Source organism: Erpetoichthys calabaricus, chromosome 2 (genome assembly GCF_900747795.2).
Source record: "Erpetoichthys calabaricus chromosome 2, fErpCal1.3, whole genome shotgun sequence".
Taxonomy (NCBI): Eukaryota; Metazoa; Chordata; class Cladistia; order Polypteriformes; family Polypteridae; genus Erpetoichthys; species Erpetoichthys calabaricus.
The window spans coordinates 99,516,332-99,537,647 of NC_041395.2; the positions used below are offsets into that span (position 1 = coordinate 99,516,332).

General features: G+C 37.0%; 1 protein-coding gene across 1 annotated transcript in view; it reads left to right on the forward strand.

Annotated features, from left to right (window-relative positions):
• Positions 1-8,052, forward strand: part of LOC114646176 (vesicular glutamate transporter 2) — a 73,804-nt gene extending 65,752 nt beyond the window's left edge. The window contains exons 9-12 of the mRNA XM_028794209.2: positions 991-1,123; positions 3,231-3,341; positions 3,909-4,036; positions 7,398-8,052. Coding sequence (XP_028650042.1) covers positions 991-1,123; positions 3,231-3,341; positions 3,909-4,036; positions 7,398-7,733 — 708 coding nt within the window. The 3' untranslated portion in view covers positions 7,734-8,052. The remainder of the gene's footprint in view (positions 1-990; positions 1,124-3,230; positions 3,342-3,908; positions 4,037-7,397) is intronic.
• Positions 8,053-21,316: the final 13,264 nt, after the last annotated feature.

The window sequence follows — 21,316 nt, forward strand, 5'->3', positions numbered from 1 at the left end:
GTTCACATTATCCAACAGAAGGTATATATGGATGTACTTTGCTTTTGCTTTACACCTTCAATATATGTTTTACACTTTGCAGGAATGTATTTCAGAACACAACCACATTGTCAAGGGTACTTATACAGTATATACCCAAACATTGAAGTACATTATTATAATTGGATATTTGCAAGCAATAAAGTGGATATTCTTCTAGAAATTTTATGTAATTAGAATCCATACCTTAATAGCACAAACACCTATTACAGGATTATGTCTTTGTGTGGATACTTGACCATCAATAACTTGTCTGCACTGAACACATCTGGTACTGTTCCTGATCCCTTCACCAACTATTTGCCAAAGGCATGGTTACCTTTGGAAAGCGTGTCAGAATTATACACTGTCAATTTACATTGCAATATTCAATGTAAACTGAATTGATTTCAGAATGTCTGGAGAACATTCAGCTTTTCTTCACATCTTCAGAGTGCCTGTTATCATCTTTGTGATATTCTTTTCCACAGGGTTTCCATAGTGATTGCCTTCACTGTTGATAAATTTTGAACATTTCTTACCTATTTTTCTTTTGTACAATTTATGTGTTTTCCTCTGACTCTTGCTTTTTCAGAGTTTTTTATGCTCACTAGGAGCTAGTGTATGTCATGCATGCACTCATGTCTAAATACACTTTTCATGAAGGCCGCTGAAGTTACTTCTTTTTTTAGGGTAATGTCAGGGTCTAATAGGATTACATCATGTGCTAACTCTATTTTTTTACTGAGAAGTCTCAGCAAAACAAAAATTTATTTCAACATGTATTTTAGTGCAAACCAAGTATTCCACAACACACTTGACCATCAATGAGCAGCAAGCCAAGTTGTGAGGTTTTCACACTTCTGGCTAGCAGGAAAAAGGTTGTAAATGAAAATTCAATTTTCTTATATCAACAGATGTGTGAGATATTCAACTATATTATGTAACTTAATAAATATATTTGTTTTTCAGGTAGGGATGCTGTCTGCTGTGCCACATCTAGTTATGACCATAATTGTACCCATTGGGGGACAGATTGCAGACTTCCTCCGGAGCAAAAATATTCTTTCAACAACTGCTGTCAGGAAAATCATGAATTGTGGAGGTATGTTTTGTACAGGATGTGAGACCTGTGTTGTTAAAAGCGACAACTCTTATATGGAGAGCATGATGGTGACACCATTCTAAGGAAAATGTGAAATCAGCTTTTACAGTAATATCTGAACAAAGTATATTTTGATTATCTCCATTACAATTCTTCTTTTAATTAAATTAACAATTTTTAAATTTGAAATTTTCTAGTAATGGGATAAAGGACGTAATGGCCAGATATCAGCATAAGCTGGCAATGCTCTCTCTACATACTTACAAAGAGCTGGTTATTAATTTACAATGCACTATTGAAATTTGGAGCGTTAAGAGTTTTAGTGTGAAAGATGGAACAGATTGTTGATGATGGGTTGACTGTTCAAATACATTACACCGACCAGAATATTTGTAATCAGCGTGTCCCTGAGATCAACAGGTATATTATTTAATGTGAAGATGACTGAAATACATTGAAATGTGAGAGATTCTTGTGCAAACACTAAGAAAGATTTAATGTGTTACTATAATATTTGGAAGAAATAGCCTTATATGTTAAGGCACACGAGACTGGACTACTTTGGCCTTTTTAGAGACTCTAGGTTTAGTGTTCAAAAACACACTGCTTATAAACTCTTTAGTCCTGATGGAAGATTCCAGCTCTCACATGGGTAGTGATGGAGATACCTCTAATGGATTGTGTGGGGGGATGGCACTGTGGCACAGTAGTAGCACTGCTACCTCACAGAAAGGAGACCAGGGTTTACGTTCCAAGGGTTCCCTGCGTGAATTTTGTGTGATCTGTCCATGTCCACATGGGTTTCCGCCGGATGCTCCTGTTTCTTTCCATAGTCCAAAAACAGGCAGGTTAGGTGAATTTGCACTTACTCTATGCTTAAATAGACTCTTGTGTTTACCTTGCAATTGACTGGTGCCTTGTCCTTGTCTTGTAACTGCCTTGTGCCCTGTGATTGCTGGGATTGGCTCCAGCTGCCCTGCAACCTTGCTCTGCATAACCAAGTTTGAAAGATGGATGGGTTGTCTGAGATAACTGGCCTTCTGATCTCAACCTAAAGAGTGAATTGTTGTTGGATTTCTGCAATAGTTTTGGATTATCTATAGAAAACATTATATTCAAACATACAGTTGAACACAAAGGTACCTTAGGGAAAAGTTTAAGTGCTCTTCATTTAACCACAGTCCATGATGCAAGGAGTTTCTTCAGACTGTTCACAGAAAGAAATTTCAATTTCTTTTTAATCTTATTTCATTTTATTTTTGCTTCATGTTGACTTCAGTTTTGGGATAATAACTTTGTTTATGCCCAGACGTTAACAGGGAAATTTGTGGAGAATGTTATTATATATTGTTGTGGCTTATGTTATTAGTTTGAACTTTTGATGTGTGTGCTGCTTTCATGTTTATGTTTTGTGTTAGCTATAATTGAAGCTTTAAAATATTTTTTTTGGATTCAGTCTGCTGTAATGTGTTTTCTAATTTCCATACATTTAGTTAAACCCTGAATTATTCTAGCATTACCTTTTTTTGCTAACAGAAAATCGTAATGTTATTTTTTTGTCTTAGATGTGCTTAAATTCAGATTAAATACATTATTTCTGAATATTTCCTGTCTGAAGACACAGTTGCTTTAAAATGCTTTAAACAAATCCTCTTATTGTTGAAATTATTTGAAAGGTGTGACTGCCCACCTCTCTACCACCTTTTCTAGTACCCATCCTAAATGGGGGGAAAGAGAAAAGCTTCCATTGCTTGAATAGCCAGCACTTGTTGAACTACTCCACACTGACAGGATCTGAGATTGAAAATATCCTGGAATGTAACATAAGATTCTCCAAAAACATTTAGTAATACAATAATTAATATTAATAATATAATGATGATAATAATCACAGAGAATTTCCATTCAGTTCTGAATCCAGACACATGTGCAGTATAAGATGAGCCCTGTTGTAGAATTTAAAAGATCTTTTAAATAAATATACAGTATGTTAGTGAGTGTAAATAGTTAATATTTAAATTCGGAAGTTATGAAATAACCTCATATACATTTCTTGTTTTGCTTGTGCTTCCACATCATTTTTTTCATATGAATTTGTTGTTTGTAGGATTTGGCATGGAAGCAACTCTGCTGCTGGTGGTTGGCTACTCTCATAGTAAAGGAGTAGCCATTTCATTCCTTGTTCTTGCTGTAGGTTTCAGCGGATTTGCCATATCAGGTATAAATACCTTGTTTTTATAATTTTACATTTTATCTTAATCTCTTTGTCAAATTAATACTCTTTTATTGTCGTATGTGTCTCCTTTTAAGGAATTTAATGAAGACATTCAGTCTGTATTACTAAACATTAACATTATACAAAATTATTGTCTGTTTTTACCTGCATTTTTATTACTCTTTAATTTAATATTGTTTTTTGTATCAGTATGCTGCTGCTGGAGTATGTGAATTTCCCCTTGGGATTAATAAAGTATCTATCTATCTATCTATCTATCTATCTATCTATCTATCTATCTATCTATCTATCTATCTATCTATCTATCTATCTATCTATCTATCTTGAAATGCAGCATAGTCTGGAAACAAAAAGAATTTGTAATGTGGAAACTTGATTACAGTGCAGGACACCATTTTACCACTCCATTAAGTACTTAATGTATATATAATATATATTTTAATCCCAAACTCTTAAAAATCAGTTTAGATCTCAGTAAGCCTAAGTAGGGCACATTATATTAAAAAAAGAGAAGTTGTAGTCACTGTTCATGTTTTTCTCTATCCTAAGGTTTTAATGTCAACCACCTGGACATCGCACCTCGGTATGCCAGCATCCTAATGGGCATTTCCAATGGTGTTGGGACTTTGTCTGGGATGGTATGTCCATTGATTGTGGGAGCGATGACAAAGCACAAGGTAATTATGCCTGATGTGTCTGTGCAAAATTTTCATTTATATCTAAAGATATTTTAAATATTTTGTATGCTTTGAAGAGGAGAATACTCAAGTGAAGGCAATAAACATACAGATAAGAAATTCTACCATGAATTCACTGAAACATTCCTCATAAGACTAGTAGACCAAAAACCAATTAGAAACTTCTAGGATCGCCTCTGTATAAGTCTCATCTCATTTTCCGAAACTGCTTTTCTGGGTGAGGGTCGCAGTGGTAGCAGGCCAAGCGGGTCAGCTCAGACTTTCCTGTCCCCAGCAAAAATTCCAGCTCTTCCAGGTGAATTCCCAAGCATTCCAAAGACAGCCAAGAAATATAATCACTCCAGCATATCCTGGGTCTGCGGAAGGGTCTGTCTCTGCCCAGTGGCACATGCCCAGAGCAGCTCTAGGGGGAGCCACCTTGGGGGAATACTTACCATATGCTCAAACCACGTCAACTGGCTCCTTTTGATCCAGAGGAACAGTGACCCTAATCTAAGGCTCTCTCAAAAACAGTGAGCTTCTCATCCTATCACTTAGTGTCAGCCCAGCCACCCTGTGAAGACAAATTCAATTCAGATAGATAGATAGATAGATAGATAGATAGATAGATAGATAGATAGATAGATAGATAGATAGATAGATAGATAGATAGATAGATAGATAGATAGATAGATAGATAGATAGATAGATAGATAGATAGATACTTTATTAATCCCAAGGGGACATTCACAACTATATGACCATAGTTTGAGACAGGGATGTAGATTGACTGGTAAACCAAGAGATTTGTATAAGTGCAGAGTATAATTTGGTTCCTCATCAGACTACAGACAGGGAAAATTCTTGTTATTATTCCTGTCTTCTGCGGTGGGTTGGCACCCTGCCCGGGATTGGTTCCTGCCTTGTGCCCTGTGTTGGCTGGGATTGGCTCCAGCAGACCCCCGTGACCCTGTGTTCGGATTCAGCGGGTTGGAAAATGGATAGATGGATTCCTGTCTTGTACTATGGAAAGCACATCACAGTCTATAATATATTGATCAGTACATCAATGTATTTCTCGCTACACTGTAGCAAGTTTGGCTATTTAAGGGTAAATAAGCTTAACTTTGGTGTTGTCAGACTACCCCCAGACCACGTAAAAAATATATACTGTATATATTAGCTACATATATATATATATATATATACATATATATATACAGTATATATATATATATATATATACTGTATATATATATACAGTATATATATATATATATATATATATATATATATATATATATATATATATATATATATATATATATATATATATATATATATATATACTGTATATATATATATATATAAAGGGGGCATTGCAAAAGCCCTAGCTCCTTAGCCTCCAGTTTGTATTAAGTTGCCACTTTGTTCACTTTGATTGGAGATCAAGTTTATTCTTTCCTAAGTTTATAAAAAAAAAATTTTACCCAAAGGAAATCATGGCAAGTGGTACAAATGGGAAAAGTGAGAGGAGTGAAGGTTGGCCCCACCTGCTTCTGAACTACTCATTTTTTCACCATAACAATGCAAAGCTGACTACTGCAGTTTAGGAGAAGCCTTGTGTCCAGCTGGTTGAACCCCCTCCTCATTCACCAGATTTATCACCTTGTAATTTGTTTTTTTTTTCAGAAATTAAAGAACCTTTGTGTGGTAATGCTTTTGAGACAGATTATGCCATAATTGAGCAACTTCAGATGTTAATTCGAGATGATTTTGCTGCTAGCTTTGGCAAATAGATCAAGTGCATGAGAAAGTGCATTGAATGGTGTGTTGAAGATACTGATAAATGAGCTTCTTTTGGAAAAAAGTTATGAAAGGCTAAGGACTTTTGTAATACCGGATATATACAGTGTGTATAACAGAGTAAATCAAAGAGTAAAGGAAATTTCAAGATTACATAGTAACTGTAATAGGTTACCGTATAATTTTCAAATTGTCTTTACTTTTTGATTTACCCACCTTTGTGTGTGTGTATATAATATAGAAATATATATATATATATATACACACACACACACACACATTATACAGTATATATATATATATATATATATATATATATATATATATATATATATATATATATATATATATACTGGTAAAATAAGCCCAGACACCAAAACACACAAGTGCAAAACACACACTTATAGTTATAGTTCTTGCCCTTCAGCACACAAATCACCACAAATAGGCTCAGTCCCTTCTTTCTCTTTCTTTTCTCTCTCTTTCTCTTCTCTCTTCTGCCGCCTCTTCTCCTCCCTTCGCAAGCTGTGTCCTCCACCTCCCTATTCTGGCTTCCCGAATGGAGTGAGGTGGCCCCTATTATGTTGCACCTGGATGCACTCCAGGTGCACCCTGACAATCTTTCCTGGTGTGGCAGAAGTGCTGCAGTCAAGGGCTCCGGAATCTTCCCAGGCTCCATTCCGATGCAAACTAGAGGGGCTACCCTCTCATGTCCCGGGGGAGGGTATTGTCTCTCTCTCAGTCCATCCTCCAGGCATCCCGGCTGGGCAAGAGCCCCAACCATCCGCCAATATATATATACTGTATATATACCTTAATTTCTCAACCATGCTGTGTGCCCAAAGATAAACCTTTCTAATCAGTTAGTTATCTTCTTTCCAAATTTTACCTCCACACCATAGATCGGAAACTCCACTTATTCTATTTTCTCTTCACTTTGGGGCAAATTCCTTTAGCCAGGGCATACCTTGTTGTATTGTTAGCAGTATCCACTTCATTTTTTAGTGATTTCCTCCAGTGATCCACACCCATTATAATAGTGTGTTCAGACCTTGTAAAAATTAGAGTAGACCATTAATTTATTGGGTAGTATTTTACTTTTACCTGTTATGTGGTCATTTATAATAAGCCAGCTCATAACACTTTCTGTATGTCATTATATGAACTAGGCGTTCTGTCTTTAGATTTTTGGTAAAGTTCTAAGTGGGCGGTAAATCTGACACCACAAGCAAATACATTTATTACTTTACACCTGGAATAACTCGTTTATTGTGAGCCATTCCACAAAATATATTAGTTAATATCTGTACAAAAATAACTATAATTAAAAAAATAAAATTTTCTTGAGTACTGATAGAAAAGAAATGGGGTGAAATAAACAACATTTGAAAATAATTGAAATAATCCCTAATGGACCTGTACAACTCTCCCACTGTAACATAACATTTAATTCTGTCTCATTACCATGGGAGCGCTCTCATCTACTGCTAAAATAATTTGAAATAAAATCATATAAAGTGAATGCCCTCAGTTTATCCTGCTTTCTCATCTGCAGACTCGTGAAGAATGGCAGTATGTCTTCCTAATCGCCGCACTGGTCCACTACGGGGGAGTGATATTCTATGGTATATTTGCCTCCGGAGAAAAACAAGCCTGGGCGGACCCTGAGCTGACAAGCGATGAGAAGTGTGGATTCATTCATGAGGATGAGTTGGACCAAGAGACTGGAGACATTACTCAGGGCTACAGTGCCTTTGGGCCGGCCAAGACCTACGGTGCCACAACGCAGCTGGATAGCAGCTGGCCTAACGGGTGGGAGAAAAGGGAGGAGTACGTGCAGGAGGAAGGACAAGATATGTACCACTATAAGCAAACGGAGGACTATTCATAACATAAAGTTACATTCTAGATATATTTTGTAGTGTTTGTGTTGAAATTCCATTGTGGTTGTTTGCACAAAAATATATTAAGTTTTAAAACAAGCAAAAAGTGGTGTAAAAAGTTGTAAAACATATCAAATATGGCGGGTTGTAATGTATAAATGAATATTTATTTCAAATAGTGCAATCTGTATAAAGTAGTGCATTATCACCTCCATTCTGGCCTACCCATGATACAAAATTTAAGAACAGTGTATGTTGTAATGACCAAAACTATATATGGCAAAAACGATACTCGCTCTCACAATATTTGCCAGTGTCGTAGCAACACATTTTAGTGCCATATGGAGAAGAGAAACCATTAACCCTTTAGTTCAAGGGTTGCAAGGTATATTTATAAAGTATTTATATTCAGAAAAATGTAAATAAATTATGAACAGTATGTTAATAGGCTTTTAGTAGCCAACATTAATAGAATGCTAATAAAACGTGTGAATTTTTTTCACTTATAGGCACTTTCTGATTGCATGACCAATGCTTTATATACATATATATATATATAGAGAGAGAGATAAATAAATAATATATACAGTATATATATATATATATATATATATATATATATATATATATATATATATATATATATATATATATATATATATATATGTATATATATATGTATAAACTTAGTTATGCTTAGGTAACATACTGTAAAGCAGCCCTTAAACTAAAGTGTTGCAGCAAAACCAACATTTCTATTGCAATATTAGGTGCAATTGCTCCCCATGTCTGGAGACAAAAATCTTTTTCAACAAGTTTGCTTTATTTGGGGATTTTAATTCAATTGAATTCAATGTCAGTGGCTTTTTTTTATATATAGTTTTGGTGGGATAGGAATTAGCTCGTCTTACAACAGAAGACCTTTAGAAAGACCATATTTCAAATTATGCAGCTGCATTTGTAGGGACTGTGTTGCAACACCAGTTCTGAAAGTTGAGTGTTTCGATGAAATGAAGAGAATTTAGTAATTTATTTAGTAATTAAGTATTTTTTTAGTTTGTTTATTTATTTATTTACTTATTTATTTTTCTAGATGGGAGCCAATGCATTTTAAAATGTGAACTGCACGCAGGTAAATACTGAAATAATCTATGGGATTATTTCTGGGTTTAAAGCACAGTCTGCAATTTTTATAATGATCGTGTTTAGCAGCTACTCTTAAAAACGTGTCTGATGACCGTTTGTTTTTTAAGCAGATAACAACACAGAGCTCAGACTCTAGTGGAAATACATGGGTCAACATTCAATTGAGCCAAGGGGTTTGAAACGCCAGTTTGCACAAAAAAACCAAAGGTAACATCTAGCATAGGATTGTAGAAGGTTCATCGTTAATAAAATTCACTTGAGCTTCTCTCTGTCTGTTTCCATCTTTCTAATATTGCAGCAGTCGGTGTACAAAGCAATAAACCCATTCAGAAAAAAACAAAAAAAAAGAAAGAAATTTGTGTCATCCACTCTTCGAGAACATGCGTAACACAAATGTAGCTTGTTGTACTTGTTCTTTTGGGATTGTGTAAAATGTAATGGAAGCCTTGAATGAGTCAGCTGCCTCGGCCGATGTCCACAGAGCTCCAAGTGTGGTCAGCGCCCTATAAGAATTCATTCACAACAACCATGTTATTGTTCTTTATGTTCTAAGTGAATTTTTGAAAGGGTGTTTTCCTTTTTATTTTGGAATGTATTGTGTTAGTGGTTGGAGTCTCGACTCCTTTCTCCCATAACCTGCAATATGATAATGATTGAGGATTAAAAAAAAAAAAAAGTTTTCTGCTCAACTCTAGACTCCATCTTTGCTCAAAGTGATGTGACGTGAAGTTTCCTTGCCTTTTTAGCTGTGTTTAATGGGGAGGTGTGGATTGTGTCACATTTGTTGCTGTCAAAAAGTGTTATTAAAAGGCTCTGTCTTACATTTTTCTATAAAAAAAGAAGAAAAAGAAAAAGAAAAAACAAAAAATGTAAAATGAAACTATGTGTGTGGTGTGCCTTTTTTAAAAAACATATTTTTCCATTCTGTGTATGCATGTATTTTCAGTTTCTGCCGAAGTTTCATTATATATATTGTCATTTATTGTCTATTTCCACATCTGACCCAAACTCTCTTAATCATTTGCAGTCAATTTAGAAAGTATTCAGCCTCCTTCACTTTCCGCACACTTTATCTTGTCATAGATTAAATTTTAAATGCACAGATTTGCCATTTTCGCCCATCAGTCTACACTCGATAACCCATAACGACAAAATGAAAACATGTTTTCAGAAAGGTTTGCAAATGTATTAGAAATCCAAAAACTGAAATCTCTCATTTGTATTCGGACCCTTTGCTGTTGCACTCCACATTGTAGTCAGGTGCTCCTGTGTTCTTTAATTATCTTGATTGGAGTCTACCTGCAGCAAACTAAATTGATTGGACATCGTTTAGAAAGGCACACACCTGTATATATGAGGTCCTGACCGAGAACTGTATGTGTGAAGATGGCATGTTCTCACTGTGTCCATTTTGGTTTTCACCAAGGCCTTGACTTTTCCTCCACATCCTATAGACATGCATATTTGTTTCCTCTAAACTTGTCTAGTATGAATAATTGTGTGTGTACCGTAGTATCTCCACCTATGTTGGTTCTCCTCTGGCATAAACAAACAGATAGTGGAATAAAGGGGTCAAGAAAAAGGGGTAATGTTTAAGTTACCTGTTTGCAAAAGATTATTTTGTAAAGCTGAAACAGAACAAGAACTTAACAGTTTGATGCATATACTCCTAACATAACAGACTAAACAAGAACTCAACAGGACATGTAGAAATGGGTGGCTGGATCTCACACACTGAAATAATTTTTGAACTATGGTGTCTTATCACCTTATAGCATAACTGAAAGATGGAGAGCTTTCACAGTCTTCTAGCATTTGTGTGCATGTCCTCTCAGAATTGAGGCAAAGGCAGACATTAAGTGACAGGCTCTACATGTGTTAGCCCCAGAATGGAATGGCAACCACTTCTTCATAGGTTCCTGCCTCCAGTGTTCCAGAAACCCTGTTCCGATTAAATAAAAGGATAAGGTAAGTGCATAGATTACAATCAGTCATGTCAGTCATCGTCCAACCTGCTATATCCTAACCTAAGGGTAATGGGGGTCTTCTGGAGCCAATCCCAGCCAGCACAGGGTGCAAGACAGGAACAAACCCCGGGCAGGGCGCCAGCCCACCACAGATAGTTTACAATGATCTGCCAAAAAAAAAAAAAGGTTTTTTTTTTGCTGCTGTCAAATATTTTCATTTTTCTTTATAGATTTTATGGTGTTGAATCCAAATCTTGCCACATCATTGCCCTGTGACATCCAGTTTTTGGGAGATGAAGGTTAAAAAAAGACAAACACACTGTTTTAGAGGAAAAAATTTAATTTTGCCACCTCCTTTGTGCAGGGGTTGCTGGGGCCTATCCCAGCTAGTATAGGGTGCAATGTAGGAACAAACCGCGGACAAGGCGTTAGTCAATTGCAGGGTGATCACAAACACACACACACACACACACACACACATATCCACACACTTGGGCCGATTTAGGATCAACAATTCACCTGTTTTTGCACAGTGGGAGGAAACCCACGCAGACACGGGAAGAACATACAAACTCCATGCATGGAGCACACGAACCTTTGTCTCCTTACTGCGAGGCAGCAGTGCTACCACTGCACCACCGTGCTGCACAAAGGTAACATAGTTTAAATTAATAATTTAGAGTTCAAAAAATGATAAATTACACAATAATTGTTTTAATTAGAATTATTACCAATAGTAGTAGAAGGTTGTACGGTGTTAGCCGTTATGGATGCAATGAGAAGTCAAGCAAAATGACACCTTTTATTACATCTTGCCTGAAGAAGGGGCCTTAGCTGCTTCTAAAGCTTGCAAATTATAACCTACAAAAATAGTCACTTGGTAGATATGAAGATGGTTGGCTTTTATTACAAGTAATGCAAACAATGTTCACTGCACTAACAAGGTTAACTCCACACAAATGCAACAAAAATTGTCTGGTTTGTTTGGGTGAGCTTGCAACATATTTCATTTTCACAAAAGCATGACTTTAAAAATAAAAAGACCTTCATTGCCAGATAATTAAGGTACTGCTAAACCTCAGAAGTGAACGGTAGGGTTTAGTTCGCAATTGGATTCCCCTCCACTTCCTTTATAATCTCTCTATCTCTCTAAAAATGTGTTAAAACCAATCACTTTTGTTGTCTCAATAAAGGAAGGCTGGGTGTTTTTTTTACCATTTGCTTAACTGTTACCTTGTTTAGACAGTGGATGGATCAACCTGACCTGTAAAAATCATTGAAATAACAATCTTCTGGACAATTAAAAAGGAATCTTTCTTACCTTCTAAATATGAATTCCAACGTCAGAAATGAATTCTATAAATCTATCAGGTACACCAATTTTTGGATTTTGATGTAGACCAGTACTATTTGGTGAATCTGTATTGTCAATCTTGTCCGTATCCTTCATACTAAATATCTGTGACCTTAACCAGTCCTGGGGCCTCATATTGGGGGACTGTGCTTATATTTGTGACAACTCTGACCCACGTGTACACAACATTTTACAAAAACTGGGAAATTACGACACCCTTGATCAAGCAGGGAAATGCAGCCAAACCAGCTAAATGATGACTCACACGCATAATGATTCATATCACTGAGCCATTATTAGAATGTGACAAACATATTACATCTCAAAGTGCTGAACTTGATGTGTAGACTGTATTTTAGTTCCTTTTAATGGGGGCTAAGGTTACATATTTGCATTGAAGACCTTTTTTTGTTTTTTTTTTGTCAGTTTATATTGGTTACCTGTTGTCACTTGTCCGGGAACTGGCCAACAGGTCAACAGTACGTCAGCTAAGCTTCACTCCGTGCTGTGCTGGATGCCTTTAACTGAGCAAAGAGGCAGTACAGTTTTCATATGGTGTGGGTGAACATACAAAAAAAAACAATTTTTTTGACAACATTAAAAAGCAATTTGCAGCAGTGTACTGTTCTTTTAATGTAATGGGATCAGTTTATTGCACCTAGCAAGAATGAAACTGCCTTTATTAACTATAAGCAGTTACATTCCATTAACATAGAAGTCATCAGAGATACAACAGGCAAACGTTGTGTCTCATTGGCCTGGGTCATCCTTTGATTCATTTATTTGAGGCAAAGTAGCTTTGACAGACATGATGGTGATGGCTGGCTTGTTGGTAAGGTAACTGGCTGACCCCTCAGTGTTTTATATCACTTGTGCTATTCATTATGACAGCCATCACATTATTACGTGTGCCAGGTAATAGCAGCTACCTGCTCAGAAGATGGTACCTTACATCTTTTCTTGCCCAGAGAGTGCAGAGGAGAGGCACTATAATACCACACATGATTTTGGACTCTCAGTTGTTGATCGTAACCAGATACTTTTCAGTGCAGATGGTGGGGTCTCTACATGTCAGGAGGGAGCTACTTTACCAGCCAATGAAGTTCTGTAGCATTGTGATTGCATATGTATGAGGTTGATTAGCATGCTCCATATATGAACGTTTGAGGGCGGCGCTCAAGGTGTGTTCACGTATGCACATTTACAAGGTGATTGTGATTTAGAAATGGTAAATTGCATAGAAATGTGTGTGCACCAGGTTTTAGAAATCTGATTTTTTTTTGGTATACACCTATTTTCATGCTTGAATCCATGCAAAGTTTTATAAACGAGTCCGCTGGTTTTTAAGCAGTAGTCCATTTAAAGCAGGCATGTCAAACACGCGGCCCGTGGGCTGCATGCGGCCCGCAACAGAAATCTGTGCGGCCCGCATGACAGATCCTAGTTAGCACTGAACTTGTACAAAATGATTACTATCGTTTGTGATTGTTGCATTCTGCATCTTCGGTGTTACTTATTGACTTGTCTTACTTCTTCCTTCTGACAAAAGCGCGTTTTCCCATGGCATTACGGTACCGGAAACATCATCTGCTAGTATAGCCACGAGCCTTGACCAAAGTTAATGAGCCGCAGCATTACAACTGAAGTGCTAGGCTGCACCAGCGGGCAGCAGGGGCAGCCTTAGGCATGTGCAAACTGTGCACCTGCACAGTGCCGCCATATCCCAGGGGCCGTCACGCCAATATATATTGAATATAAAACAGAAAGAGAAAATAACGACACAGCTGATGGGAATGTGGCTGAAAAACATTGTGTTTCTTGTTAATTAGTACGCTGTATTTACAAATGTCGCTAGAGTCGGAGCAGTAAGCTATATGTAGTATTATAATGTTTTTCCGTAATGAGAATATCATGGGCCGCCACTTGGTTTTCAAGTTATGGACACGCGTATATAGAAGCGTGTCATGAGCACGAGGCAGCTATGCAGTGTCCGCAACGGATGTGGCGATCCGCCGTGCATAAGATACCGTATTGACATTGCCAGGCGAAGGGGCCACCGATTCTTTCTCTGTCCACGGCCGCCACGAGCCTAGAGCCGCCCCTGCTAAGGCTACACTACTGACTGGGCTGCTGAGACTGGCCACTGGGCAGAACTGACCATCACGAGTAGTAATAGCCCGCATATTTTCACGTTTTTTTGCTCTAGTTTCATGTAATTTTGTGCTAGTATTGTAACAAACAGTTAGTGCAGACTACAGCTGAAGATCTGAAGTGGACGCGAGAAGTTGGTGAGTTGTTTATTAACATATTTTTGTGATTTTGAGTTTGTAAAATTATTGTAGGTCAGTTGGCTTTTTGCATATCGGCTTATTTTACAATATAAACTTTGAAGTAAACTTAGTAAAGTAAAATTTGATTTTTGGAGGATTTGTTTTCCAACTTGAATTTCTGAGCAATGAATTCAGTGAGCGTTATCGTGATGTCAGTTCACACAAACAGGGCATTGCGCTGTTCTCTTACAACGTTGAGAATGCGCCTGAGAATGTGCAAATGGAATTGATTGAAGTACAGTCAGATTCTGTTCTGAAGGCAAAATACAATGAAGTTGGTGTGCCAGGCTTGTATGCTTACCTGCCACCCTCGTATGTGCAGATCCGTAAGTTGGCATCGAGAGTACTGTCAATGTTCAGAAGCACTTACCTTTGTGAGCAATTGTTTTCGTTAATGAAAGCTACCAAAACCCCACATCGCTCAAGACTTACCGTCGAGCACCTTTCATCCCTCATAAAAGTTGCAGCTGCACAAGATTTCAAGCCTGATATTGACGAACTGGTTACTAACAAGAGATGCCAAGTGTCGGGACAAAAGAAATAAATCTCACACTGTAAGGCTCCTATATAAGCAATGAATATAATATAATGAATATAATATAATAAGGACCTAGCTAAGAGGCTAAGACTCTAATTCTACACTGTTGTATGGAGACTGTATGGAAATAAATTGCTTTTCTTTAAACTTTAAACTTTAAGTGTTACATTTTTTAAAGTTTTCAGTATTGGAAAGACAGCTACAGTAACTTTGTATAATAGTATAATAGTATTTGTTACAGTGCGGCCTGCTGACGCACATATGGCAGTTGAAGCGGCCCACCAATGATAGTGAGTTTGACATGCCTGATTTAAAGCACCTGCTCCCATATAGCGAACTACAAAGTGAGTAATGAGAGTGGAACGCAAGATAAACTACAAACACATGCAAACACAATACACATGAATAGTGCTTTCTACACGCTTATTAAGTATAGATTGAATAATAAGCAATCAGGAAAATTATACATTGGGCCTTAACTTCAATGCATAATACAATAAGTAATAAAAAGAGGCGAGTCTTCATATTGTCAGTCTGAATTTTATGAATAACTAGCAAAATATCCGCGCTTCGCAGCGGAGAAGTAGTGTGTTAAAGAGGATATGTAAACATATATATACTTATACATATATATACATATCTACATATACACATACATACATAATGCATTGTAACACGGGCTGTGATTGTTACATGGGAGGGAGACGACAAATCACAACTTCCTGCTTTCTAATCGGGCCTGTGATTGGTGCTTTGACGGATGCCCAGATCCCACAGTATCTCCCCTTAGGAGAGGCGTTAGGCAAGTGTAATTGAATAGCGGTACTGCAAGTTTAGCTTACACCTGTTTTTAAGGCTTATTGACTGAAAAGGGCTTTCATGAAAAAAGTTAGGGCTTTGCTACAGGATACACCCTCCACAAGTTAAGGAAGTAAAAATAAAAATATATATTTCTATTTAATTTAAACCTTTTAAGTTTGTATGCAGGCGGTATGGTGGCGCAGTGAAAGGTGCCAGTTAGGAGACCCGGGTTTGCTTCCCTGCGTGGAATTTGAATGTTCTCCCCGTGTCTGTCTGGGTTTCCTCCGGGTACTCCGGTTTCCTCCCACAGTCCAAAGACATGCAGGTTAGGTGCATTGGCGATTCTAAATTGTCTGTAGTGTGTGGGTGTGTGCGCCCTGCGGTGGGCTGGCACCTTGCCCGGGGTTTGTTTCCTGCCTTGTGCCCTGTGTTGGCAGGGATTGGCTCCTGTATTTAGGATATAGCGGGTTGGATAATGGATGGATGGACATTTGTATGCATAGCCCCATTTGCCCGTTTTCATTTTTTTTCATTCTTCAGTAATATTTCAGCAAAACCGGAGCTTGTCAGTTCAAATCCTGGTACTGACACCACTGTGTGACCCTGAGGAAGTCACTTCACCTGCCTGTGCTGCAAAAAACAAAAGTACTGTAACAAATTGTACCTCAGATGTTGCAAGTTGCTGGAATAAAGGCATAAGTCAAATAGATAAATTGTATTATACACATAGGAACTATTCATTTATTTTCAGTTAAGTCATCTGCAGCAAACCTTTATAAATGAGGGTTTCTCCTTTTTAGATAGTGCATACTGTTTCTTCTTCATTGAGGTTTTCTCTTGGAGAGCTTTTTTCATTTCATTGAAAATTAAAGCAGCAGCTGCCAAAATATGTAGATTTCTTATTAATTTTTCAACATTGTGTAAAATAAATTTATAAAGTAACATAAAAGGTTTAAATACTGGTTATCCTTTTACACTAAAATATTACTAAAGAGATACAAAAAAAGTAAAATGCATATGTTGTTTTTCTTTAAGGAGATTAAATATTACTGAAGAAAGAAAAAAAAAACTAAAACAGCCAAATGGGGCTATGCATACGAACTTAAAAGGTTTAAATAAAACAGAAATATATACCTTTTATTTTTACTCCCTTAACTTGTGGAGGGTGTATCCTGTAGCAAAGCCCTAAGTTTTTTCGTGAAAACCCGTTTCAGTCAATAAGTCTTAAAAACAGGTGTAAAGATATTGACAATAAGCTACGCAAACCCACCAAGACATGGAATCATTTAAATCAAGGCGTGAGTCGAAAAACACCATCCCATACTATCAATTAACGATTAACACATTTCTATATGTATTGTAAGCATACAATACAACTGATAATATGTTGCGCTTATTATCTGGTGTACCAACATTTCTGCGCGTTTAACGACTGAAATCCAACGTGGTTTGTGCCCTTCAGAATGAAAACAGTTTGCATTTACCTTTTTAATAAAAGGCGAGCTTGTAAGCCTGAGAAATCACCCCGTAAATGCACACGTTTAATTTCACATGTGTTAATATGTATGCTTACACACTGTTTCTTCTTCATTGAGGTTTTCTCTAGTATGTAGATCGGGGTAATTACATTCACGGCATTCATAGTCTGAATCACAATCTGATTGTATGGGTGGTTACCTACCAGGTAACGCTTATGGTTGGCCAGCAAGTCAGCTAACATCAGCCACGGTGCCTTCAGTTGTGAGAAGCAGATCATAGAATGGTTGAAAATAGTTTACTGTCAAATAATGCAAAGAGTACGCGACACGTGTTTCGTCCTAATTCTTGGCTCATCAGGCGTACACACTCACTGCACTCGCTTATGGTAATCGAACCTCGGATGTCACCGCTAGAGGCGAAGCCCCTAACATTGCGCCACGGCGTGTGGTTCGTTTATTTGACAGCATGTAGATCGGGGTAATTACATTCACGGCATTCGTAGTCTGAATCACAATCTGATTGTATGGGTGGTTACCTACCAGGTAATGCTTATGGTTGGCCAGCAAGTCAGCTAACATCAGCCACGGTGCCTTCAGTTGTGAGAAGCAGATCATAGAATGGTTGAAAATAGTTTACTGTCAAATAATGCAAAGAGTACGCGACACATGTTTCGCCCTAATTCTTGGCTCATCAGGCATACACACTCACTGCACTCCCTTACGGGAATCGAACCTCGGATGTCAGCGCTAGAGGGGCTTCGCAGCGGTGAAGTATTGCTTTTAAATTTTAATTAAGAAAAAAAGAAAACCTTTTTAAATTGAGGGAAAATATACCAATAACAATTTGTTAAGAATCTGTTTTTTTGTGAAGCTGCCTTTACACAGCCTGTCCGCTGTTTTATAAATGAATGCCATATAAGGCCGTCCTTTCTCCTTCACAGTCAGTTCACATGATTACGTGGGAGGCGTGATGACCCCCACAACCCTGCCTCCCACGGCCAGCGAGCTGCAGTCCATTACTGTATATGGACAAAAAAGAGGTTCCAGTTATGACCGTTACGCTTTGAATTTCGAAATGAAACCTGCCTAACTTTTGTAAGTAAGCTGTAAGGAATGATCCTGCCAAATTTCAGCCTTCCACCTACACGGGAATTTGGAGAATTAGTGATGAGTGAGTGAGTGAGGGCTTTGCCTTTTATTAGTATATATATATATATATATATATATATATATATATATATATATATATATACTAGCAAAATACCCGCGCTTCGCAGCGGAGAAGTAGTGTGTTAAAGAGGTTATGTAAACATATATATATATACATAAACATATATACATATCTACATATACATATACAGTAATCCCTCGCTATATCGCGCTTCGCCTTTCGCGGCTTCACTCCATCGCGGATTTTATATGTAAGCATATTTAAATATATATCGCAGATTTTTTGCTGGTTCGCGGATTTCTGCGGACAATGGGTCTTTTAATTTCTGGTACATGCTTCCTCAGTTGGTTTGCCCAGTTGATCTTATACAAGGGACGCTATTGGCAGATGGCTGAGAAGCTACCCAACTTACTTTTCTCTCTCTATCTCTTGCGCTGACTTTCTCTGATCCTGACGTAGGGGGATTGAGCAGGGGGGGCTGTTCGCACACCTAGACGATAGGGACGCTCGTCTAAAAATGCTGAAAGATTATCTTCACGTTGCTACCTTCTGTGCAGCTGCTTCCTGAAGCGATATGCTGCACGGTGCTTCGCATACTGAAAAGCTTGAAGGGCACATATTGATTTTTGATTGAAAAACAAACTCTCTCTCCCTCTCTCTCTCTTTCTCTGCTCCTGACAGAGGGGGTGTGAGCTGCTGCCTTCAACAGCTTTGTGCCGCGGTGCCTCGCATACTTAAAAGCCAAACAGCCCTATTGATTTGTTTGCTTTCCTATCTCTTTCTGACAGGCTTTGCTCCTGACGCGCACTCCTTTGAAGAGGAAGATATGTTTGCATTCTTTTAATTGTGAGACGGAACTGTCATCTCTGTCTTGTCATGGAGCACAGTTTAAACTTTTGAAAAAGAGACAAATGTTTGTTTGCAGTGTTTGAATAACGTTCCTGTCTCTCTACAACCTCCTGTGTTTCTGCGCAAATCTGTGACCCAAGCATGACAATATAAAAATAACCATATAAACATATGGTTTCTACTTCGCGGATTTTCTTATTTCGCGGGTGGCTCTGGAACGCAACCCCCGCGATGGAGGAGGGATTACTGTATATACATATACACATCCACATATACATATATATATACATATACAAATTTACATATCTACATATATATATACATATAAATATAGACATACATATATACATACATACATACATTCACATATATATATATATATATATATATATATATATATATATATATATATATATATATATATATATATATATATATATATATATACTGTATATATACATATCTACTTATTGGCTCCTGTATTTAGGATATAGCGGGTTGGATAATGGACGGATGGACATCTGTATGCATAGCCGCATTTGCCCGTTTTCGTTTTTTTTCTTTGTTCAGTAATATTTCAGCAAACCCGGAGCTTGTCAGTTCAAATCCTGGTACTGACACCACTGTGTGACCCTGAGGAAGTCACTTCACCTGCCTGTGCTGCAAAAAACAAAAGTAATGTAACAAATTGTACCTCAGATGTTGCAAGTTGCTGGAATAAAGGCATCAGTAATATAGATAAATATGTATTATACACATAGGAAGTATTAATTTATTTTCAGTTAAGTCATCTACAGCAAACCTTTATAAATGAGGGTTTCTCCTTTTTAGATAGTGCAAACTGTTTCTTCTTCATTGACGTTTTCTCTTGGAGAGCTTTTTTCATTTCATTGAAAATGTAAGCAGCAGCTGCCAAAATATGTAGCTTTCTTATTAATTTTTCAAAATTGTGTAAAATAACTTTATAAAGTAACATAAAAGGTTTAAATACTGGTTATCCTTTTACACTAAAATATTACTAAAGAGATACAAAAAAAGTAAAATGCATATGTTCTTTTTCTTTAAGGAGATTTAATATTACTGAAGAAAGAACAAAAAAACTAAAACAGCCAAATGGGGCTATGCATACGAACTTAAAAGGTTTAAATAAAACAGAAATATACACTTTTATTTTTACTTGCTTAACGTGTGGAGGGTATATCCTGTAGCAAAGCCCTAACTTTTTTTGTGAAAGCCCGTTTCAGTCAATAAGTCTTAAAAACAGGTGTAAAGATATTGACAATATGCTACGCAAACCCACCAAGACATGGAATCGTTTAAATCAAGTATCATTACATCTTCCTTTCTTAAAGAGAAGTAAGGCAGTACTTATAAGCTTACATATATATCTATATATATATATATCTATATCTATATATATATATATCTATATCTATATCTCTATATACATAAATATATATATATATATATATATATATATATATATATATATATATAAATCCCCGCGAAGTACTGCTTTTAAATTTTTATTAAGAAGAAAAGCTTTTTAAATTGAGGGAAAATATCCCAATAGCAATTTGTTAAGGATCTGTTTTTTTGTGAAGCAGCCTTAACACAGCTTTTCCGTTGTTTTATAAACGAACGCCATATGAGGTCTTCCTTTTTCCTTGCTTTGCCAAGGAAAGAGCCTTTTTATTAACTCCAAGGGTTCTTCGCTTTTTTTTTGTTTGTTTATTACGATTGTTATAGTTCTGTTTGTATACGACGTTGTCAGTTCAGCACTCAGGTTGTAATATGACCAAGCTGTGCAAGCTTACTGTTAAGAATGCAACGGGTATAGTTGTACATGAGAAAAGCAATCTTGCCTCAAATCAATGGCAACCTTTTGTAGGTCTATGAACTTAATTTAAAGTTTAGGTTTACATGGTGCTTTCTTTCTGAAGTACCTGCACTCATG